Here is a 25326-nt window from a genome sequence, read left to right as displayed (position 1 = left end):
AAAATATTTATAAAAACAAATTAAATAGGTAAAAGAAATGAATTATAAGATGGATATAAAATTACGTGCATTTTCTACTTTATCTTTGAGTAAAACTTAAGTTCAATCCAAGAGTCAAAATGAAAAAGAGGGAGGTCATTTTCTAGTAAATCCCGTAAAGGTGTGTGTTATAAGGCCTAAAAATAGTAGTAGAACGATAAGGTGCTCTATATATTTGTATTCCCTATTGAATAGAACAATAAGGAAATTTTTTTTTTTATTTGATAACCGTACCTGGAATATCTTTAAAAAATAAGAAATTTCTATCAAAAGCTTTGTTTGGCTCAAACTGACAAAAATTTAAAAAAAATATAATTATAATAATATTGTTTTCTATAGGTAGGTACAGGGTAAAGGTTAAGAACAATCTATACCATTAAACAAAGGAAGAAGCCATTCTTTACAGGTTGTACAAGCAGTGAACATTAAAATTAAACTTTAACAAATCATTAATACAATGACTTAGTGACACAAACCAACACAACAAGTTACATACAGACAATTTTGAAAACATTCAGATATACAATCTATATTATAGGTAAGAGATTCAAAGTGGAGGTTGCATGTCAATGGCTTTTATACCTTATAAAGTTTGATGAAAATTGGGGTCATATGGACTATCTAAATGTATAAATTGTCTTTTCCTTTATCAAGGTTTTTTTAGGTCGTATATTCTTTCTTTGCTTATTGTGTAACATGTCATTTTTAGTTTCAAATCCTATTTTAAAGCCAGAATTTTTTTTTTATAATAAAGATTGACCAAAATATAGTTAAAAAACTAGTTAGTTTTTTGATAATGAAAGTTTAATTTACAGAAAAAAATGTTCTAAAATGTAGTTGTTCGCTGTAGTGAAATTGAAATGAAACAATGCACATTGAAACCTTCTAATTCAAAGCAAACAAACATGAAATTCCACAAACATAAAACTAATTTTTGTCACCTTGAATAAATCAACCTGTAAAGAATGGCTTCTTCCTTTGTTTAATGGTATAGATTGTTCTTAACCTTTACCTTGTACCTATAGAAAACATTATTATTATAATTATATTCATTTTAAATTTTTGTCAGTTTGAGCCAAACAAAGCATTTGATAGAAATTTCGTATTTTTTTAAGATATTCCAGGTACGGTTATCAAAAAAAAATTTCCCTATAGTTCTATTCAATAGGGAATACAAATATATAGAGCACCTTATCGTTCTACAACTATTTTTAGGCCTTATAACACACACCTTTACGGGATTTGCTAGAAAATGACCTCCCTCTTTATACGATGTGGCGTAAAATGATATGCTCGTTCGGTCAGGTATTAGGCTGGACTAGAGCACTCTCAGGGGAATGAAAAACCGTACTTATTAGCCATAAGTGCAAGGCCCCCAACTAATCATAAGTTGGTTGAGCTCTCTGATCGAAATTTCATTCCTTACTCGTCATGGGGTAATGGCGCATTGGGTAGGGTGTTACCTGGTAATCTAAGGGTTCCCGGTTCAAGCCCCGCCACGTGCAAAATTAACTCTGATGAATTGAGCCATACTGATGAGCCCTAAAAGGGCAAACACTGTGTCTATGGATGATTTAAAGTAGTAAAGTTTTTTGTCTTAAGCTTCAGGTCTCTGAAATCACTGTTCCGAATGGGTTGTACTTTTCTGGGAGGCTCAATAAAATTTTTGAGGTGGTTTTAGGCAATTTTACTGACATCTCTCGCCAATCTCTAGAGGCTAGGGGCAAAGCAACTGATTATATAATATGTGTATCATAATAATGATATTTAAGTATACATTCCTAGCACCAGGTAATGGAGGTTTCTGGTCTTGGCTCAATCCTATAAAATAAAAGATAAGAATTCAAAGTTAAGAATATTAGAAAAATTAAATAGACGAATTGAACAACCTAAATCCAAAATAATCGTGCACCTACAAGAAGGACCCTTTCATCGTGTTGAACTTTTATGCTATTAAAACAAACACAAAAAGAATTAAAACCTTTTTTTGCATGTCAGTTGCATTAATGAAGTACTTTGTTAGAGTTTCAAGAAACTACAGGAACCGCTATAATAAGGTTTCAACCGCACTCCCCAATTTAATATTAGATCAAACTTATATGGAAGATTTTGATTCGTAAAATTATTGCAAATGTTGGCCATTATGTCGACGTAAACGTTGACATAATAGCTAATAATGACAAAAAATATCAGCCAGGAAAATTGTTTTAAAATGCCATATAATAGATTTGAACTATTTAACTGTATGTGTCAAATTTATTCTAGGTTAAACAGGGCAATTAAGGAGGATCGATGGGGTAAGACATACCTGGATGTCCAGGGGGAAGAGGAGGCATACTGGAAGGTGGAACAGGAATAGGTTTGCTCTCTGCAGGTTCTTTCTTCACTTCTGTATCTTTCTCTTCCTTTACCTCTTTCTTAACCTTGCGGTCTCTAGAGCGGGACCTAAATGGTGCAAATTAGCTTTTAAATAGTAATTTTACCATATTCAAAGATGGTTTATTGAAAATTTTTTAATACCAGACTTTCAAAACCTTAGAAGAACAGCTAAATAATTCCCTTCAATATTTGTAAGCTATTGTAAGAGCAGAACATTGCAATTTATAGCCCATTTATATTCTAGATTAATTCTATTTTAACAATATTTTTACCTGGATCTCGACCTGGAACGGCCCTTTTTTCTCTCTCTAGATCTCTCCCTCCTGCGCTCTCTCTCCCTCTCCCTCCTTTCCCTGTCCTTTTCTCTCTCCCTCTCTTTCTTCTTTCTCTCCTCCTCGCTGATCTTGTCTGAGTCAACTCCCAGGTTTGTGGCTACAGCGTCCATCGCCTGGATCTTCGCGGTAATTGCAGCCGCAGCAACTATAAAAAAAAATAATTTCAGTTTAAAAATTAGAGTTTAACTCCAAAGAATTTCTTATGCTCATATTTACTGTGTGTCCAATAAGATATCGGATTTTACTGGATGGGTTGGTCCATAATTATAGATATCATCTTGGACTGGTTTAAGTCTGTTTTGTATAGGGGAAGGTCGACAATTTACTATAGATATCCATCCATTTTTTCTCTTTTTCATCCAATATATATCTTAGATGCTGTTGTTGTTGTTGTAGCCATGATTCTCTGAAGTTTGGACTCAGATTTGTTTGTTTGTTTAGCCCTCACATCTCATCCTTTGTCATCGATAGGCAGGCCAAGGAAGCTGGCTGCCTGTTTGGGTTTTTTCCATAAATCCTGGACAGTAAGCTGTGTCGGGTTCCGTGGGCAGGCAAATAAGTGTTCTGTGGTGTGAATAGCAGTGTTACATTTGTCACATTTGTCACTATGGGAAGGGTCAATTCTGGCTTTGTAGCTATTTAAAAATTTGCTAAAACCAGAGCGGAGCTGGGACAGAGTTGATCTGGTGGTCCTGGGTAGAGTCTTTTCAGCTTTGTTGATCTTGGGGGGGCGGGCATTTAGGACTCTGTTGTTGCCAAGGTTGTTGATTGAGTCTTTGACAGATTTTGTGTGAATTTTCTTCAGCAGTTTTTTATAAGTTGGTTCGTTGAGGTTTGGTTTGGACATGGCCTTTATTTCCTTTCCAAAGCATGTGGCAAGGGTTGGTTTAGTGACCCTTTTTGGGGGGGGCGCAGACAGATCTTGATAATTAGGGTGATTTTCAGTCTGAGTAGAGAGAAGAAATTGTTTGCTGAGCATTTGGCAACGATCTTTGACAGGCATCATTTCTGTTTCAGTGTGGATATGGTTCATACTGGCAATTTTATGGCAACCTGTGGCAATCAGATGCACACGGAGACTGGAAGTGAGAATCTTAGATTGGTAAGCTTCGCGCACAGCTGATTGTATTCTATGTTACATTACAAGCTGACCCGCATTTCTCGTGGAAGCTACTCAATTATTACATCACCCTGGCCTACAGTTTTGGCAGGTGTTCCATATTAAGCCACCCTAATTAATGGCACTCTCATACCAAGAGCATGGATGAGGGAAAGCATGGTTAGAGCTGCTTGATTTGTAGAATCCTAACTTCTCACAAATATCCCCACTTACAACCCTAGGGCATCTTAGGGAAGGTTGCGTGATCATAATCTGACAAATTGCGACAGCACTTGTCAACTAAGTGCAAAGTCTATGTGGGGACTTGAACTCGGTTTCTCCCAACCACAGCGTAGTGCGCTAACCACTACAATATGGGACACCCTATCTTAGATGCTCAAGTATGACCTCGAAAGCAACTCCGAGCCAAATCCCCATGTAGTGCCACCAATAGGACAAAAATTAAGTACCCTCAGATATTTAATATTAAAAAGAATTTCAATAACAATACAGAAAAGGTTGAGAGAGAAAAAAAACATTAAAACTAACGGAAAATACCTGCGGAAGCTGTTGGAATAACGGTAGCCTTGGCATCCATGCTACCAGTGTTCTTAATATCTGGAGGGGTGATGGCCCGGCCTACTCGCAGGTACTGTCCACCAAGGTCGAACTGGTTCATTGAAGCGATGGCGTCCTGTTTAATATATGAGTTAATTTTATAATTTTTGTTAGATTATTCTTTAAAAAAACTGCAAAACGATAGGCACGATACATAAAAATATACTGGAAATTACAACTACTAACTTACCAAACATGATTGAAGGTTATCATACTCTAGGAATCCATAACCTTTGTGCTTTCCATCTAATCCAGCTTGTGCCAGCTCACAGTGAGTGACGGTACCGAATGCCTCAAACACACTCTTGATGTCTTCTTGTCCCAAGTCCTTAGTTATAAATTTTTATTTTAGTTTATGTTATAACTTTAACAAATAAGATTATAATAATTCAATGAAAAAAAAAGGATTTTTTGAACTTGTTATCATAATTAGGTAGGTATAATAAAAATTAAATCACAATCAACAATTTTTATTAATATTATTTATATTACATTTTTTTCTTTAGGGGGGGGGGGGGGTGGGGGTTAGTTGTATAATAAACAGAGTATTTTTCTATAAAAAGTTGAAAAATAGTTTAATGTTACCTTATGAATACCACCGATGTAAATCCTAAAATAATCCGTTGCTTCTCTTTCAATTTCTTCGATGATAGACTGGGCTTGGGGCATATTACTTGGCCTACCAACCTAAAAACAAAAGTTAATAAACATTAAAATTATCTAATTATAAAATACTACATGTACAGCACAGCTCAGAAGGGAAAAATAAGTGGTAAAATATATTTAGAAAGCTGGTAAAAAGTCAAAGGGTAGAGGAACCGAAAAATGAAGGAGGTAAAAATAAGATGAAAATGGATGAAAATAAATAAATTAAAGAATAAGAAAAACATATCTACATATTAATATAATAAAGAAACAAAGCTAATTTTAAAAAGTTTTAATAAGATTTATTGATTTACAAGGCAAAACGTGAAAAATTTCTTTAATGAGGATGCAAATAATATGATACCTACCTGATGGAATTTTTTGGAGAAAAATAAAAATTGAGTGTACCTTAATATTTCTGCCTGAGAGAAAGGTACCATTCATCTGTTCCAGGGCAAGCTGTGCGGCCTCTGGTGTCTCAAAATCAACAAATGCAAAACCCTGAATATAAAAATCAAATTAACTCTAGTTTGCAAATTAACAAAAGAAAAACATTGTAATCTATTACATGAATGACATGATTATGGTACTGAAACTCTAAAAAATAATAGAATAACTAAACCTTAAGTAATATAAAAAATAGTGATGGCAATCCTTCAAATTTTTGGGCCGGATTCGGATTCCGAATTCTTAAAAGAATCTGTCAAAAAAAGTGGCGGATTCCGGATTCTTATTTTTAAAAGTGGCGGATTCCGGATTCTTATTTTTTGCGGATTCGGATTCCGGATTCTAGCAGTATTTTAAAAGGCTTTAAAAAAAATAAATGAAGCATGAAAAGCTGTGAAATGAAAAAAAATATATATTGATGTCATGTGACCACTGTATAGCCAATTAGAGGGCTTAGTTGACGGTGAGTGGATTACAGTTCATCACGTGATCGTTGGCTGTCCAATCTGAGCTCTTGGATTCAACAGCTCATCACTTGATCGTTGGCTTGACAATGAGAGCTCTGCGTTACCAGCTGATACCTCAACTTCGTGGTTTATGTGGGAAGAGAGGGGGGGTTAGGGGTGATCTTTGCCTTCAAAAAGAGGGAGTTGAAAGAAAAAACTCAAGGCGCTAATTTTAGCCTATCAATGAATTAAGAATCCGGAATTCGCTATTAAAAAACGGATTCCAGATCCGGATTCGCATTCCAAAATTGGCCCAAAAATTGTGCGGATTCCGGATCCAGATTGCCAACCCAATTAAAAAAAACATATTTTCAAAGTGTTACCTTATGTTTTTGAGATATAGGATCCCAGCTCATACTGATAGCTTTGATAGGTCCAAACGGACTAAACGTCGTCTTTAAAGTCTCCTCTCGTACCTAGATAAAATATCTTGAAAATTCATTCTATTCTAATTTAAAAATCAATGATAAATAAGATGTAGGTAAAGTATAATTTACTTAATAATAAACCTGCATACCTCAAAATTAATACTGCCAACATAAATTCTGCACATGAGAACAATGGCCTGCTGTCTTTGTAACTGTTTAGCCTGTGCTTGCTGATGTTGTAGTGTTTGCTTCATCAATACAACCTGCAAACAAATAATGAATTAGGTATTTAATCTATATAAACAATGATTTCTCAGAAGTAATATAAAAAAACTTACGCCAAGCCGTTTAATTTCACCTCCTAACTTACACAAATTAAATTAGTGATACCCGCCTTGCTCAACTCATGGCAAGGTTAGGAATAACAATTTCCAAAACAAACAAGATCTTTGATTAACCCATCAAAATAAACAAAATATATGAAAACAGAAATTTTTTTTAAAGATTTATCATGGGTCCATAGCTTTGTGAAGGTTTAAAATCAGTATTTTAATGATGTAAATGTAAACAAAAATGAACGTGGGTCTGATTTTACCTGAAATTTACAAATAACAATACCTTAATACTTTGTTCCATAGCATATTTCTTGGCCTTTTGAACAGCATGTGCTTCTGATGAACTTAGCTTTGGAAGGGCCAAGGCACGGTTGCCAAGATCACGTTTACCTGAAAATAGTTACAAGTTATTTTTGTATTCTAAAATGGTATGTTCGTTTCCTTATTAAAGACAACAATATTTTTAATAAGATATGCTAAATATTTAGGTTGGTACCCAGTCTAATAATTTACTAAAAAATGTAGGTTTGTCACAGTCTAGAGTTTTTAAATGTGTACCATATTGAGCTTCCCTGATTAAATAGCACTCTCATATGAATAAGTAACACCGAGATGGAAAATAAGAACCAACTTCCTACAAATCCCCTCCTAATACTTTTGATTCTTACCGCCAGGCCCAATAACAATGGAACCATCCTCTACAAGATCCTTCACCTCCTGTGGGTCTATCCATCCTGGAGGGCCTTCCACCATTTTTATTGTCTGAAATTTTCATTTAAATTTTTTTATAATTGTTTTTTTATCTTATCACAGATTATAGGTAATTCTAATACTTTACAATTATGAAAATTTTCTTACCGCGAAATACAAAAGGGTTAGTTTAATGAAATGATTTTAATAGGGACACTTTGAACAGTAATCCTTTAAATGTTTGCCTTAAATATTATTTGTATAGTTAGGTTATAAAGCTATTTACAAATTATTTTAAAGATATACATTTCATCAAGTCAAGCTATTACCTTTAACTTACAAATATCATTAAACTTAACAAATTATTTAGAAAGCCACAATTCTGAGTGGATTTTATTCAATTATCCCTTTTCATATTATGTCACATTATGTCAAGACCAAAAGTTAAAAATGTCAATTTTCTTTTCATTCGAATAAATTGTAACAATCTTTGTATTGCTGGCATAAAACCCATCATAGAGAGGACCTTTGTCCCGGAGTTCTAATGTTGAGGTTTTGTAGATTCCATATTTAAGATTTTCTAGATTTAAAAGTACCATCTAAATAAATATTCAATATCTTAGCATTTTTTTTCAATCATTTTATATTTGATAAGTGTAATATAATGTACGTAAGAGACGCAAGCTCAAAATTTCTAAAGTAAAATAAACCCAGAAAGTGTAAATAAAAATCGTAATATTGGCTTGTTGTTTACACCAAAAAAATCATTTAAAGGGGGGAGGCGGATGTGCCACTTTTTGAAACCAAAACCAAAAGTCAACAAAGGAACTCATCTAAAAAAAGAGTTACAGGTCTGAGATTTTGCATGGCAGTTGCTTTATAGGGGTACAATATGGAACTGTGAAGAAACGGCGGCGCAACCGCCAAAAACCGGCGTTTCCCGCCGAATTTTTTTGCCTTTTCTCGGCGGTTTTCGGCGGTTGCGCCGCCGTTTCTTCACAGTTCCATATTGTACCCCTATTAAGCAACTGCCATGCAAAATCTCAGACCTGTAACTCTTTTTTTAGTTGAGTTCCTTTGACTTTTAGTTTTGGTTTCAAAAAGTGGCACATCCGCCTCCCCCCTTTATAAATGTACCTATTGCTTGTAAAAAAAACAAGCATAAATGATTAATACGAAGATGGTAAAACCATAAAATTCTATACCAATTTTTAAATAACAAACATTAGGATGTACAGACAAACATTGGTTATTTATAGTGAAGCTGCGCTAACAAAACTTTATATGTTGCTTTGATTGTGTATAATAAAGAATTTACCTGGCTAAAACAATTGCTATGATCTGAACGAATAAACTTCTCGTATCTTGATACTAGCAAGACACCTAAACGATTTAACATACAAACAGAAACATTTTTTAAGTCTTGTTTTTAATGTTAATCTTATTTCGAAATTTAACTTCAATTTTTGATAGATATAAAATTTTAGAATAATTCCTAGTCAGAATGCAAAGTTCAAGGATAATATTAGTTTCATTCATAAAATTTTGCATACCCTTCTATTTCATATACACTTTTGGACTTTGTTTCAAAGTATATGTTTATACCTGTTTCCGAAATGAGCATCTGATTCAAGAGGCCTATCTCACAGTTCTCTAAATTTGGAACATTTTCTTCTCTATCCCGATGGATAAAATGCTGACTTCTAAAATAAATAGGTAGTTAAGGTGGACTAACAAAAATATTGTGGAAGACAAATTTAGCTTGAAGATTTCAGTAACAATGAGGTGTAATTACTTCTTAGATGTAAGGACATCAATAGTTCTACCTAGTCTTTTTTTCTAAAGCTCTGAAAAGTAACAAAAAAGTTTATTTTTACCTTAATCCAGTTTTAAGGTTTATCACAGAAATGTTACAACGATCCTCAATACTAATTGATAAGGGGAACCTGAAATCATAAAATAATTTTAATACCTATTAAACTAGGTACTAAATATAATTTTCATTTTAAAACTATTAGGTATAGAATAGCTTATAAATTGTCAAATCTTATATTGCGTAAATAGATAAATTTAAGCTTTACCTAAATATCTCATTTAGTTTAAAATCTGTAGCGATCAATCCTTTGACCACGCACTGTTTGGTGAGGGTATCGAACACAGATATCCTATCCACATGGTCAATGGTCTTGACCATGGCATATCTGCCATCGTACCGCAGGCATACAACGTCGAGGTAGCACAGTTTGATTAGGAAGTCCCGTTTCTCCTACAAAATTTTTTATTTAACAATTACCTACTGTAAAATCGTCCTAAAGATTTAAATCTTTATGATGATTTCTGTAATGATTAGGTATAATGTTAAAAGCGTATCCACCCTACAATAATTACAAGATAGTTCAATTTATACATGTTGATATTTAGCTATTATGATATCAAGTTTGGCATGATTGAATTGTCCTATCAACCAAAGGTTTATATGGTGATAGCTGTGAAGATTAAGCCATTAAATATAAGCTAATTTTATGATTTTCATTTATGTCTTCATTTTTTAGCTTCTCATATCTTATGATGTAGACTAACCTTTGTGATAGGATTAAGCAGCAGAAATTGGCAAGTATCCAGGCTTTGTTTGTATCCCCGGAGAAATATGACAGTGTTGTTCTTTACACAGAACAATTCTTTGCTCTGTTCTGGCGGCAAGGTCAGTCTGGCTAACAACTTTAAATCAGGTACATGCAGGATCTAAAATAATTATTAATGATTTTAATAAGTAATATTCGATTTAACCCTCTTAATATTGGTTAAAATATGTCTCATTTATCTTTATTTGCCAGGGGATTATTTGGGGCAACAAAAAAAGATTCCACACAATTAAATTTTTGCAGATTTAAAACCAGCAGCGTTTATTCTGCATGGGATCCAATGCTAAAGAGGGTAGGGGTAGAAATAAAAAATATGTAGGACGGGGGGGGGGGGGGTAGAGAATGAAAAATAAAAAGTATCTACTAAAAACATTTTTTCTTTTTTTCTCCCCTCCTTGGCGAAAAAACTAGAAAAATATGTTAAGGGGTAACAAAAAAAATAGTAAAAAAAAAGTAGGTACCTACTGAAAACATTTTTCAATTCTCCCCCCCCACCCCACCTTGAAGAAAAAAACTAGGGGGAGAGTGGGTGGTTAAATATTTTGCATTTCTGACCCACTTAATCTTGATAAAAAATGTGTCTCATTTATCAGTTTACCCCACTAAAATTTTAGTGAGGAAAAATTATCCCCTCTAAACTTTTAGTGAGTCTCACTGATTTTAGTGGGGCAAACTGATTTTGATGAGGCAAATTTTTTAAAGAATTCACCTCAGGTATAAAACTTTAACTTTCTATCCTTAAAAATAATTTATTTAATGCTTATTATGATGCTTACCTCTAACCAGTCAGAGGTATGTGAAGTAGTTTTGGTTGAGTATTGTAATTCAGATAATCCTATGACAAGAAAACTGGAGCCAACATCCACCGTCTCCACTACTCCTTCGATTTCTCTTTCCTACAAAGTAAATCAAGATTAACTGAAACCAAAAACGGATACCTATGCCGAAAGTACCCAAAGTTTTTAAGCTAAGTATGAGTTTTAAAACTTTGGGTACCAGTATAATATACAATACAATGTCAACCACCTCAATTTTTTCTTTTCAAAACGTTTGATGTTCAAGATAAAATTTAAAAATTAAAACAAATCAGGTAAATAGCGAAAAAGTTGTAAGTATTACCTTTAATATTTTTGCAGTTTTGTTGTGTAATACTAATATTTTATGTTTGTTTGCACAGGTATATAGTTGAGGATGTATAACAATGTAGTCACCGAGTACCTTTATCCCACTCTGTATAATCAATGAATATATTTTTGATATTAAAAGTTAATTATTATTCTACAAAAGTAAAGTTTTAGATTCCCATGAAGAATGAAGATAAGGTTTTGAATGTATTTTTAAAAAGTTTTGAGATTACAATGTTTTTCCTAATTTTTTTTACAACAAAAAAGGGAAAAATCTTTTATTCTTAAGGATTTTCAATGTTAAATGTTTTTCGTAGATATTTACTTAATTTCTTATTCTAGCTATTAAAAAGAAATATAATTTTATGAATCATGATCAGAAAGATTATTTGATTATATTTCATTCCTGCCAATCTAACTCGTCTATGTATAGTTCTGTCTTCTTATATTTTAAATTTTGCCATCTTTCTTGTAGTCTAAACATATATTATAAACAAAAATTACTAAGAAATTATCTATAGGTATTATTAGGTACGTACCTAATTGGAGAAAATAATTTTAGTAAAGAAAAACAAATATTTTAGTTAATTTAATTTTGAAGAAATTACAATATCTAAAGCTGTTAGGTACAAGATGTAAATAATAATAGAAAGTCACCTTTGATTTAAGATAATTCGGTGCTTTTTCGAAAACCAGATTTCATTCTTGATAAATTCATTCCAGCTTCTGCAAACCTAATGCATTTAGTAATTTTTAATATTTTCTTTTAAATTGCTTATTCTTTCCCTATATCTTATTTTTGTATACATAATTCTACTCAATGACTAAAATGTTACACAAAAGAACCTAATTCCTTTTTTACCTTAGAAACTCTGGTCTGGCTATGCATATAAATTGTAGGACTGGGAGGGGGTGGTTGGGATTGCCATTATATCGAACCCCTTTACTATAAGGCTATGTTTAACGTTGAACTCCTGGTTCTAGATTTCCCCACTATCGAATTTGGAGCTTAGCCCTCCATGTGCTGATCTCAGAGACCTCCGAAGGTGGATTCAGAAGAAATTTAGAAGGACTGGATCATAATTTACCTGTCTGCATGTATGTAAATCTTTGGGTTCAAGCTGGATAAATATTTTACACAAAACATGATAGGCATTCGTAGCAAATAAATTGTTCATAATTCTTCACATTTTTGGCTGATCTACATTTTCATTTTTTGTCTGAAAGAATATATAGATACATAACAAAACTAACTGAAAAAAGCGATTTAGCTATTTTACTGACTCTAAACTATAAGTAAACTTAAACCAGATTACGGTACATCAATCATGTAAATTATTTGAAAAGCAGGAATTTAGAAGAAAAAAAATATTTGAAATAAGAATTATATTTTAGGATATCTTTTGATACCTAATTTAGATTGGTTAGATCTTTTCTTCTTGACTTATGACTTGAAATGCTTATTCGTCTGAAGGAAAAGGCGGGAGACCAAAGTCCTGAGGCTGGAAATCTGCCATTGTGGAGAGTAGCTGTGTAGCAGGCAGCAGGTACTCCTTGCTGGTCTTGTGGTGTGGTATCATTACAACCTACAAGAAAATAACATTATAGCGGCACATTTTTGGGCTTTTTCTAGATGTGATATTTCTTGGGAGGTTGAAGGTTCCCTCCAAAAAAATAATTATAAACAAGCATCACATAACCCATAAGAAGCTTCACTGTCGTAAAGGAGAACCAAATCAGTTCGTTCAGTTAAGAGATATTCTTAGCTAAAAACAGACAGACACACACACAGGTGACAGGCAGTCATCGGGTTACTTTTATATGAGGATTACCAAAGATATACAAAATTTCAAGTGACTTTACTTTATAACAAATTTCGAAACTTTTAGGGTTTGAAGACAAGTTGATTCATTCAACTTGTCTTAAAGTTACCTAGGTACCCTACCAGCAAATTCAATAGGTATTTTATTTGAATAAATAGATGTTTTTTTTCTCTAACCTTTTCAATATCTAGGTATGAAACTGTAATTTTTATGAACAAAAAATATTGAGATCCCTATCAATATCATAGTGACTCTGTGCATATACAAAAAATATGTAATTGTGTAAATATCCCAACCTGCATCCCAGCAGCGATTCCGGCCTCAACACCATTCGGAGCATCCTCAAAAACGAGACAGCTGCCAGCAGGTGGACTATCAGAAAACCTAGAAATTCACTTCTGTTTATTGGCGTTTCTTTCTAGCATTAGAATTTGAACAGTAAACACTTATCAATTTTTTTTTATTTTTAACAGTGAATTCAATTTATTCCTAGCCCCTCCACTGAATAACAAGGATGACAACATCCATAAGTAGCGAAGCACAAAATTTCGTGGATGGGACTGACGGTCATTGTTGTTTTCTTCAAACGACGGGAAATTTAATTTTGATATCTTTAACTGAAAAAATTTAGAAAATCGATTAATAAACACCAAAGATATGGGGGAAAATGTAAAAAATATAAAAATAGCCAAAAACCTGCAAAAAGGCAGTCTGACAGTCATTGTTGCTTTCTTCAAACGATGGGAAATTTAATTTTGATATCTTTAACTGAAAAAAGTTTGAAAATCGGACCATAAACACCAAAGATATGGAGGAAAATGTAAAAAATATAAAAATAGCCCAAAACCTGCAAAAAGGCAGTCTGACCGTCATTGTTGGTTCTCCAAACGACGGAAAATTTAATTTTGATATATCTGACTGAAAAAAATTTTGAAAATCGGACCATAAACACCAAAGATATGAGGAAAAATGTGGAATATAAAAAAATAGCCTAAAACCTGCTAAAAAGCCGTCCGACCGCCATTGATGTTTTATAGTTAATTGTGCTCCTTAATGATGGGAATGTTGTCAAAAAATTTCAGCTCTCTATCTTTTATAGGAGCTGAGTAAATCCCATTTCCCCCATAGCGTTACGGACGGACGGACTGACGGACAAAGTGAATTATAGAGTAGCTTCGCTACTAAAAATTAAGGATCATATCAGAAAAAGATTTATTGGGCTTTAAAAAATTTAATAACCAATCAACAAACAAATATTTAGGCATTAATAGCTAGCATACAAAAAACGGACGAAGTACGATCAAACCCTACTAACTGCACTGATAAAAATATTTTATGTACCTTTTTCTGGCAAGATCATATATTTGAGGGTGCGGCTTACTTTTCTCCAATTCAGAATCACAACCTTAATAAATAAGTTGTTCATCAAAATGCCCATAGATTCTAGAGTTATATAAAAGTATACCTAGATAAATCTTATTTTCTTGTTTTTTTATATATTTTTTTCACTTTCTTAGGAGGTAGTTAGAAAATCTTTTTCTTTTTTGTTTGTTGATAAACTGTTAGGTATGAATAAAATTTCTTACATAAATTGAATACGTTTAGTTTGTGTACCGATAACTTTCAAAAAGCTTAATATAAATAATTTAAATAAACAAGGACAACATCCATAAGAAGCAGGACAAGAAAGTAAAATTATTAAAATGAGACCATTACCTGTAACTATGTGACTAAACAAAGAAAAAATCTCTGAATGCTTGGTACTTGTTTTCATTTCCATTATGTTTCTGTTTATTTTTTGTTTAATGTCAAAATAGGTATAAAATATATAATTATGAACCTTTGCTTCTGTGCCCACCCTTGTGAAAAAGAATACTGCCATCTAACTTGAATTAAATCCTTGATGATTACTAACCAAGTACTTTTGCTATCAAATTTTCTTATGCATGAAATTTCAGATTATAAAATATTTTGACATTAATATTCCTAGCGCTACTGGTGGCTACAGCAATCTTGACATTATTACTATGAAGATGTTTTAATAATCTCTCAACTCCAGGCAGCAAATCACAGGTAGGAAACAGGGCATGTAGCTCAGACTAAATTTAAACAATGATGACAATATCAATCAGTAGAAATGTCAGAAACAGCTTGCTTGTATAATAAGAAAAGCATATTATTTGGATGCATAACATGAAAGGTATTTGTATTGGAAGTTTAAGACGCAAATTCAGACACAATACCCGCGACCGTTGCTCAAATTGTAGTGCATACGATCGTTTGAATCTCGGCCGACACCGCGTCATATCTAAAGACGTTAAAAATGGTAACTAATGCTGCTTTGTCAGATGTGCGACATAAATATTGCCTTGGCCCACAAACAGGCGCAACTCAATACCATACAATTACACGTAACACAATTAGTACATCTCCGACAAAGGTCGGGCAATCAAAGGGTTGGTTGTCTGTTAGATGTTATATCCTTGGGTTTTAGAGTATCGAATCCCATTGAACCAAAATAAAGAAACACAGAGACAAAACTTCTCTACAATAATATGTTTACCTCGTGTATTTGTAGGTATTCTTCTCCAGTATAAGGTAGTTGGTAATGTTCTACAGCCATCGATGCAACCTCTTGGGAACGCCTTCCAATTACTTTCATCTAATAAAAGTTTAATAAAAAATTGTACCAACCTGCTTATATGTGTGTATTTTTAAACTTCACAAATAAAGATTACTCATTTAGTGCTCCTTTTTCCATGAAGCCTATTATTGGTCATGATATTGTATTTAGATTGAAGTCCCCAGTAATTTCTAAAGTTGTTATTTCAAGGCCTCATCATCCAAACTATTCTAATAATTTTACAAGTAAAATAAGCTCTTCTGTAATTGTATATTCATTTGTAACCAAAGATCTCTTTTAAAGCTAAAGATGACTTTTTTTGCGACCTAGAAATCATAGTGTCTGTTATTGATTAATATTATAGAGATGGTTTGTTGTAATTTAAAAATTTTGAATTCGATAGGACAATATTGCTAAATCAACAATAAGAGCTACCTTAAAGTCGAAGTCTGGCTCCTTTCCATGTTTGGCCAGAATTCTGGCAGACACAGAACTGTACATTGTTTGGGTGTTTAACAACAGTCCATCCATGTCGAAGATTACATGGGTCACAGGTCTAAAGCAGTAAATATCACCATTTTGAAGACCATTTTTTAAGAGGTTCTTTGGGATATGCAAATGATGAGAAAGCAGTGATATGACCATAATTGGAGGGAAAGATAATATGACTTTGTAAAAATTACATAATGTATAAAATCCTTGATATCTGCCCCGGCCTCACAGAACAAAAAAATACCTAGTAAGCAAACAAAATGAAAACAGTATTTTTTCCTATTTTAGGCCAGTACAATGTATCATTATGATTGATCACATACTAGTTTGATTATACTAAAATCTTACTTGTAAGGATAAGGAGGTAAACCAAAATCTTGTAGTTTTAATGCATGAAGGTTGGGTACACTAACTGTAGCAGCGTCGGTGTGACTAGAGTGCAACCGAGGATCTGGTACCATTACAACCTCAAAATTAAAAATAAGATAAGTTTTATGCTTTTCATTCAATAACATTTAGGGATCTTGAAAGCCAATAGGTAGTAAATTTTAAAAGACCATAATATATATTTCAATAATAACTCCTAGCAGATAGGTATGATAAAGATTAACTTTCTTTAGAACAATTCTAAGAATTATTTAATCCCATATTTAATTTCGATAATCTTTGAAAATGTAAACATCTTCTAGGGTTGGCAATCCGGATCCGGAATCCGCCCAATTTTTGGCCAATTTTGGAATCCGAATCCGGAATCCGTTTTTTAATAGCGGATTCCGGATTCTTATTTGGTAGGCTAAAATTAGCGTCTTGAGTTTTTTCTTTCAACTCCTCCTTTTTGAAGGCAAAGATTTTCATCATTATATATACCTAATATCTTTTAAAATCTGGTTCTATTTTCGGAAGTGAATTATAGAGAACACCAAGAAGTTAGAACATTGATTTTTAGGACATATGAAGCACTTAATTTTTAAAAAATTTTAAAAATCCTTTTAAAATATTGCTAGAATCCGGAATCCGAATCCAGAATCCGCCAAAAATAAGAATCCGGAATCCGCCACTTTTTTTGACGGATTCTTTAAGAATCCGGAATCCAAATCCGGGCCAAAAATTCGACGGATTGCCATCACTAACATCTTCACTTCACTGCAATTAACATTTACCTGCATGCCTGCATTGCGACCAGCCTCAACTCCAAGGGGAGCATCCTCAACAACGAGACAATCAGCTGCAGTGTCTCCTAAACCAATAAAGTTTTATGAAAAATTGAAAGTATTTTAAGCTGTGCATGTTGATTGTTATTATCTCAAAAGTTGTATAACTTCCTCTATTGTTAACATGTGTAGTTGGGAATCTCATGCGGGGCCTATACCCCTACCCCTCATATTTTAAATTTTTTTTTTAAATGGGGATTGTTATCAGTGCTTTAGACTGGACAGAGAAATATTCAATACGTTGGTAGGTATTCTTTATGCAATGCTGTTTTCATTTCAATATTTTGATCTTTTAACATTAGGTATTATATTTACCTAAGTACATAAATGCTATATTTCCATATAGTGTATTTTTCAAATTGTTGTATAAAATCTTGATTGAAATAAATATTTACCTACCTTTAAATCCTAGTAATTCGGCAGCATGAAGGAAAATATCAGGAGCAGGTTTAGCATTCTTTACTGCTTCATGGTCACCTTCAAATTAAGGAAAATAAATCTATTAATTCATCCATAATGGTAGGAGTAAAAATTAAATCTTATCTTGCACTTATTTTAAAGAGAAAGAATTCTGTTATAAATGGTCATTTACATGTTACATACCTAGCGAAGGATAAATAAAACATGGATGTACATTGTACATTGTACAAGCGGACAAAGGAAGTTATAAAGCAGATGTTTAATTGACATAAAAAAGAATAGAGAATATGCGACATTTCATCAACAAAAAATCTCTTAATTTATTCATTAGTACAGGGAAACATCACCGAAAATTTCAGCTGTCTATCGAAAATAACAGACGAGAAAATTACATTACCCCGGACGGAGAGACAAAGTGAATTATAGAGTAGCTTGGCTATTAAAAAACTATTGCCACGCACCTGTTACAATTTGATGAAACAAGGAGAAAAGTCCATAATGGTTGCTGGTCTTCAAATTAAAAGCTGATGTTGAGCTACTTGTGGCTACAGCTATTGGCACACCTAAAAAGTACAAATATAGTATCATCCTATCAACTTAAAACCCTCTATCATAATCCCCGTAATGATATTTTTTTTAAAGTATAAAAAAATGTCAAATTCCAATTCCAGCTTTAATATTATTGAAGCACTAACTAGTTCTTACCAGACTTTGCTAGGTGATGAACCAGTTTAGCTACACCAGGAAGCGTTGGAACAGAAGGAAATAGCTCTTTGTAGACTGCCGTGGATTTCATGACCCATTCTTCCGGCTCTAGGGGCAGCGAGTAGTGATCAACTATCATCCTAGTAGAACTCTAGATAATATATAATAGTAAGCAACAGATTCTAGAGGCAGCGAGTAGTGATCTACTATCATCCTAGTAGAACTCTAGATAATATATAATAGTAAGCAACAGATTCTAGAGGCAGCGAGTAGTGATCTACTATCATCCTAGTAGAACTCTAGATAATATATAATAGTAAGCTACAGATTCTAGAGGCAGCGAGTAGTGATCTACTATCATCCTAGTAGAACTCTAGATAATATATAATAGTAAGCTACAGGTTCTAGACCAAATTATAAAGATTAAAGATAAAGATTAATATTTAAGTGCGACAATTACCTATGATTTAAAAAAAAATATCAAGAAATCAAGAACAATTGACTTACCTCGCAACCTCATCAGTTCTTTTTCCCATTAGCTTTGCCTTAAAATCCCAAGAATATTCTTTGCCATATTGTGACAATATCGTCTGAAATTACAAGAATGAGCACATACATAAAAACAAAAGCCTAAACAAGTGCAACTAGAAGCATAGATTCTTGTAATATATAAAAGATTTATATGAAGAGTTTAGTTAAAACCACAGGACAAAGATATCTATAATACAAAGCAGTACGTTGTCTGTCTGTCTGTTTGTTTGTCTGTCTGTCTGTTTGTTTGTCTGTTTGTTTGTCTGTTTGTTTGTCTGTTTGTTTGTCTGTTTGTTTGTCTGTTTGTTTGTCTGTTTGTTTGTCTGTTTGTTTGTCTTTTTGTTTGTCTGTTTGTTTGTAGCGAAGGATCTCGCTAACCGCTTAACCGATCGGGTTCTCCTTTACAGGGTAGCTTCTCATAGGTCCCGGGAAGGTTTATAACTATTTTTTTGAGGAGTGGGACACCCCCAACCCCCCCAAAAAATTTCCTTTTTAAACTAAAATTTCGACTAACCTCACCCCCCCCAAAAAAAAAAAGTTTTTATAAAAATTTTCTTTCAATTTTTCTTTTAAATCTAAAATACGAAAGTTACTTACGCCACTAGCGGCCTCTAGGGGCACGTAAAATGTTTTCTTTTTATGTTTAAATTAGTTATAAGCTGTTCACCAAAAAAAATCTACTTGACGGACCTTTATATTTTTTTTGTGGGGATTTGTGGCGATTTCTTCTGGGAGGGTAGTTAGTACACACCCACGAAGTAGCTACAAACCTTAACAAGAGGACTTATGAGAAGCTGCACTATAAAGGAGCACCATATCGAGTACGGTTAGCGAGATCCTTTGGTACAAACAGACACACAGACAAAGATCCTTTTACTTTATTATAAGGATAGATACAAACCTGAGTTCCCAGGGTGTAAAGATTTTCTGTGTCTAAAAGAAGTCCATCCATATCAAACAGGACAGCTTTTGCTGCCCTATATTTGCTGCTCATTTTTATAATTCTACAATTAAATACCATATTTTAACATATTTATCACTTAATATAACAACAATATTAGTAATTAAAATTTACACTAGGTATTCATAGGTACAAGTAAGAAAATATCAAAACAAATGCAGAATTAATAAGATACATAACAAACCATTATTTGTAAACAAAACAACTTTAGGATATAATTGTAGAAGAAATTATGAAAACTTGAGTTCATTTTAATTGATACAAATATGAAATAATAATATTTTTTAAAATCATTTTCCGTCAAGCCTCGCTCGTTTTCTGGCTTCATATTCTTCTTGCCAACTAAGGGAGTCCTTTTTGGAATCAACTTTAGTATTTTTTAGGCTAGTTGCAAATGAAAAGTCTCTTTTTTGGCCAGGCAAGGGCGGTGCAGGCGTTTTAGCCGTTTTGGGTGGGGGAACAGGACCTGGAGGTAATGGGGGAGGAGGTTTGTTGCTACTTGCCCCTTTTTGCCATTGATTTGCAGAAGCAGCGGCGGTTGGTGGTAAAATAGGGTTTGCCATCAATGAAGGTGGCTTATTACCACTGCCACCTTTTTGCCATTGATTGGAATTTGCAGGATTAGGTGGCAAGGGAGGATTTAGTGTACTATTGGCATTCCAGTTGCTACTTTGTTGCCAGCTGTTTGAGGAAGAGGGATTCGGAGGCAATGGTGGGTTATTTGTTCCACTCCAATTATTTCCAACAAAATTACTTGCAGTTCCTGTGTTGTTCCATTGGTTACCTCCACCTCCTTCTTGCCAGGTTTGATAATTTACTGCTTGTTGGTTATTGTCCCATTTCTGGCTGTTGTCCCACTGTTGTTGGTTGTTGTCCCACTGTTGTTGTTTGTTGTCCCACTGTTGGTTATTGTCCCATTTCTGGTTATTGTCCCATTGTTGTTTGTTGTCCCATTTCTGATTATTGTCCCACTGCTTATTGTTGTCCCACTGTTGTTTGTTGTCCCTTTGTTGTTTATTGTCCCACTGTTGTTTATTGTCCCACTGTTGGTTGTTGTCCCAATTTTGACTGCTATTGTCCCACTTTTGTTGCTTCTCCAAGCTATTGTCAAATCCCCGCGAATTTGCACCACCTCTTGAGTTGTCCCATCCTTTATTATTGTCCCGTCTATGGTCATTCTCCCACTTAGGGTCCTGATGTCTTTCTCCCCCTCTGGCGAATCCCCGTGAGTTTGAAGCTCCTCTGGGATTGTCCCATCCTTGATTGGTGTCCGATTGTTTGTTATTGTCCCACTTTTGTTTCTCTCCTACTGTATCAAATCCTCTTTTCCCTCCTCTGGGACTGTCCCATTGTTGGCTGTTGTCTTTTTTACCCGTGCCTCTATCAAATCCCCTTTGGGTGTCCCAATTTTGTTCATTTTTTCCTATTCCTCTGTCAAATCCCCTAGGATTGTCCAATTTATGGTTATTATCCCAATTTTGACTGCCATCATATTGATGATTATTGTCCCATTGTTGGTTACTGTCCCACTTTCTGTTGTTATCCAAACTTTTGTCAACTGGATAATTTGTTTCTTTGGAAATTCCACCAAATTTTCTGTCATTGTCACCTTTCTCATCCCATCTGCTGGTACGTTGAGGCTTTTTATCAAGTTCTTTACTGCTGCTTCTGTCTTCTTTAGGTTGCTTGTTGATTTTTCCTTTACTAGCAGCCCAATCGCTAGTTTGGGAATTAATATTGTCATTTCTACTTTGAGAAGATCGGCCATTGTCAACGTTTCCCCTGCCCCAATTCCCTTTCTCTTCACTTCTATTATCACCTTTCCAGTTGTCATTGGAATTTGCTCCTTGTCGAGATAAGCTGGACGATTTTCCACCTCTTCCAAAACCAAACTGTCTATCCCCTTGAGAGTTGCCTCCAAATCCACCTCGGGACGCATTTGAAGATTTTGTACAGTTAGAATCCCTGAAACAGATAGAAATATTGTATTTTACTTTTATTTGTAAAGAGGAATAACTAGCGGATAAAGCTTTTGAATCGAACTTAAAATACATAGGTAGGAACAAAGCCCTTCTAGGAAGTTCATTTTTACCAAACTAGCAACTGCGCCCCAAGCCCTAGGGTTTGTGCATTCAAAGGGGCTAGAAAAATAACTTAAACCCACCCTAAGATTTGAATCTGAAAATGAAATAGACTAAAATCATCACGGGACCTATGTAAAGCTTCACTAAAATAGAGAACCCAATCAATTCAGTAGTTATTGATATCTTAAGCTTCAGACAAAAAACCCTTACTACTTTATATAATAGGATTAAACAATTTAAAACAATATTCCAAACAGGCACTTTTATTTTAAAAACAAAAATACCTAGTCTTTTTCGTTAATGTTTATGGCTGAGTTTTGAGTTTTAGATTATTTTTGACTATTTTTCAATTTAACAATTATAATTTATGTTAAGTAGGTATATGTTTGCAAGAGATATTTAAAGAAATATAAAATATTCACCATGAATCAAAATCATTTTGTTGAGATTCTTCCAAGTGAGACTTCTGTGATTCATGAGCCTTGGGAAAACTTGGAGGTCCTGAATTAAAACAATTTAAATGTTACATTGTATTTGAAATATAATCTAAAATATTATGCATTTTTATATAATTCGAAAACAAATATTCATAAATGATAGTAAGAAATATACCTACTTAATCATACTCTTTTGTAATCTAAGATTGATTCTTAAAAATACCTGTTGAACTTTTGAAGGAATCATTCCCTTTCATCAAACCAAGGAGAGCAGATGGGGGAGGTGGAGGCTTCTTAGCAAGAGCACTTTCTGAAGTGTCATTTAGTTTGTGTTCAGCAGGTGTTGTGTAAGTTTTACAACCATAATTAGTCAGGGAGGCTGTTTTTCTGACCTCTGCATTCGGATAATTTGGATATTTATTATTTGCTTGATTCATACTTTTTTGATTGTCAGAAAATCTGCCAAATAGTGAGGACTTTTGGGTGCTATTACTACTGAAACTTGATTGGGAATTAAAATTTATATTGTTACCCGTCTTATTAACCTCACTTACACTAGAGAATTGGCTGTTAGATTGGAATGAATTAAAACTGCTTCCACTCGTTGTTTTAGCGCCTGACACTGATTGCGAATTTTGAGTTATGCCAGAAAATATGCTTGTCTTTTCTGAAACAGATTCTTCTTGGCTTACAACTTTAATTTTCGGTTTCTTTTCATCTTTCTTTAATTTTTTCATCAGCTTGGTGACCTGATTTTGAGACACTAATGCGTGACAATCATCAATTTTGCCAACAAAAGCAGTTGCACCTGCAACTGATTGTAAATTATTTTCCTCGACATTTTTGAGCGCTGCTTTCTTTCTTGCTTCATACGCAGCAAACCAGGGATCCTAAGATAAATACTTTCAAATTTATTAAAATTTCAGATACCTACCTTGGGAAAATCAAAAACTATTCAAATTTTAAAAATCTATAAATAATAGTATAGGGTGTCTTCCCTAGAATAAGTGGATTCAATAAACCCCACCCCCTCCTCATTAAAGTTTCTATGGAACTCCAACAGGGCGCAGCCGATGGTATACTAGTAGATAACGTATAAAGAGGGGGAAGGAGGGACGTAATGACATCTAAACTTAAACAATGAGCAAAATGGTCTAAATATTGTGCTAGATTCTTGAAACTTGGTACATAAGCCTAGGAAATTATTTATTAAAATTAGTCAGGGATATAAAAGTGTGTAAATAATACAAAGAATTCCATGTTATACTGACTTATTTCATAAAATAAGATCTGTTTGCTGTTTAAATATGGAGAGAAAATTTGTAGAAAGTATTTTCCTTTGGATTTATCTGTTGGGAAGGTCTGTTCATGCCAGGCCGATCTATTACCAGCCTTGAAGACTTTGCTTCTTTTTCTGATGTCTCATTCTCATCACTATCATAATCAGCAACTAAAGTTTTAGTAACAGGTTCATTTTTAGTAACAGGTTCATTTTTAGTTACGGGTTCATTTGCTGGGCTAGAATGTTTCTTAGGACTTGGGTTGACAATTGGCTTTTTATTAGAAGAAGCAATATTCGAATTATAGTTTGATTTTTCTTTCTCTAATCTTTCCCGTTTCATTTGTTCATATTTAATTTCCCATTCTGTTTTTCCAGAGGATGCCATTTTTTAAAATCAAACACCTACTTTCTTGTTCAATTTCCTTTTATTTCTGAAATTAAAATATACAAATCATAGTAAATTGAAAACTGAAGCTAATAAATAAGATTAAATGGTGAACACATTGGAGAAGCCTGGCCGGACAAGTTTACAATAAAAAAAACATTTTAAAGTTCAGGATCGAGTGGCTTCGCTCCGAATAAAAATATTATAAACAAACTTAAAAAAGAAACATAGATTACACAATACAGATACTTTAAGATTTATGAAGATATGGTAATTCTTTCATCAAAAATATAAGCCGGCTAAGTTTAAATTAAATTTATAAAAAATTTTCCGACATATTAGGTACCTATATAGATAAAACTTAAATTAACCAAAATCTGTCTTCAAAAATATTTTTCATTTCATGTAAATCAGTTTGTCTTAATTATTCAATGTTTTCTTTATAAAAAAAAAACAATAAAAAAATCAGAATTAAGATAATAATTTAATTTAAAATTTCCAACACACGAGCGAACATTGCTTTGCTTTCCCCAAATGTTTACATGTTATTGATTGATTGAATTATGGGAGAATGCCGCAATACAAAGTGAACATCCATCCATTTGAAGCTTAAAATCTCGTAAACCCCTTGAAGTTTTGCTTCAAAATGTATAAACCTACTGGTACTGTGGTGTTTTAAGCGAAATAAATGTTTAAGGAGGGGGGGGGGGGGTGCATCAAATCTAGGGGCGAAGATTAATTAAGGACAAAGACGACATTGTAAGATAATGTAGCTCAAATGCCGATACAAAATTCACTTTGAATCTATTCCTAATTCTACCTACTTTAGTTTTTAGTTTTTACTTTTTAATTTGACCGAGTCCGAGCGTGCTTGGTTTATTTGAATTTCTGACGGTTCTCCACCCTAGCAACAAGGAACTGAAAATAGCTTTAAACCATGCTAGGACCTATGGGAAGCTTCTCTGAAAATGACAATCAGATCAGTGCTTATTGTAATTTTAGTCTTAATAAAAACAAAAAGAACCTCACTACCTAAAGGACGTAGGAAATCTTCGCAGATCGCGAATTCGCAAAATTCGTACAAATTCGAAAGAAAAAATTGGGGGATTTTTTTGGAATTGGGGGGGGGGGGGTTTGGGGCGTCC

General features: G+C 33.6%; 3 protein-coding genes across 4 annotated transcripts in view; all 3 read right to left on the bottom strand.

Annotated features, from left to right (window-relative positions):
* LOC145314271 (poly(U)-binding-splicing factor PUF60-like) overlaps nt 1-25326 on the bottom strand; it is a 141876-nt gene that overhangs the window by 4251 nt on the left and 112299 nt on the right. The window contains exons 2-12 of one of the 2 annotated variants that reach the window (XM_080154118.1): nt 7440-7535; nt 7055-7161; nt 6586-6699; nt 6392-6484; nt 5524-5616; nt 5056-5157; nt 4661-4798; nt 4411-4546; nt 2691-2898; nt 2348-2484; nt 1823-1860 (exon numbers count right to left, since the gene is read on the bottom strand). In XM_080154118.1, the coding sequence (XP_080010244.1) occupies nt 1823-1860; nt 2348-2484; nt 2691-2898; nt 4411-4546; nt 4661-4798; nt 5056-5157; nt 5524-5616; nt 6392-6484; nt 6586-6699; nt 7055-7161; nt 7440-7524 (1251 nt within the window). In that variant the 5' untranslated portion in view covers nt 7525-7535. The remainder of the gene's footprint in view (nt 1-1822; nt 1861-2347; nt 2485-2690; nt 2899-4410; nt 4547-4660; nt 4799-5055; nt 5158-5523; nt 5617-6391; nt 6485-6585; nt 6700-7054; nt 7162-7439; nt 7536-25326) is intronic. The other variant, XM_080154119.1, reaches the window with a different exon arrangement.
* Nucleotides 12477-19951, bottom strand: LOC145314273 (pseudouridine-5'-phosphatase-like). The gene is made up of 14 exons (XM_080154122.1): nt 19934-19951; nt 19009-19091; nt 18502-18652; nt 18258-18359; nt 17776-17853; nt 17326-17402; nt 16514-16632; nt 16109-16229; nt 15614-15712; nt 15039-15149; nt 14767-14839; nt 14392-14455; nt 13347-13434; nt 12477-12813 (listed from the first exon to the last, which is right to left on the bottom strand). The coding sequence occupies exons 3-14, from the start codon at nt 18638-18640 to the stop codon at nt 12688-12690; spliced, it is 1197 nt and encodes a 398-aa protein (XP_080010248.1). The 5' UTR covers nt 18641-18652; nt 19009-19091; nt 19934-19951; the 3' UTR covers nt 12477-12687.
* LOC145314270 (uncharacterized) lies at nt 20035-24719 on the bottom strand. Its single transcript, XM_080154117.1, has 3 exons — nt 22738-24719; nt 22500-22578; nt 20035-21958 (listed from the first exon to the last, which is right to left on the bottom strand). Exons 1-3 carry the CDS (start codon nt 23249-23251, stop codon nt 20284-20286), a joined length of 2268 nt encoding a protein of 755 aa, XP_080010243.1. The 5' UTR covers nt 23252-24719; the 3' UTR covers nt 20035-20283.

The sequence above is a fragment of the Acartia tonsa genome, chromosome 3 (assembly GCF_053477335.1).
Source record: "Acartia tonsa isolate MP-2025a chromosome 3, ASM5347733v1, whole genome shotgun sequence".
NCBI lineage: Eukaryota > Metazoa > Arthropoda > Copepoda > Calanoida > Acartiidae > Acartia > Acartia tonsa.
Note: the sequence above shows the minus strand (reverse complement) of the source record. Positions and strands in the feature narration are given on the sequence as shown.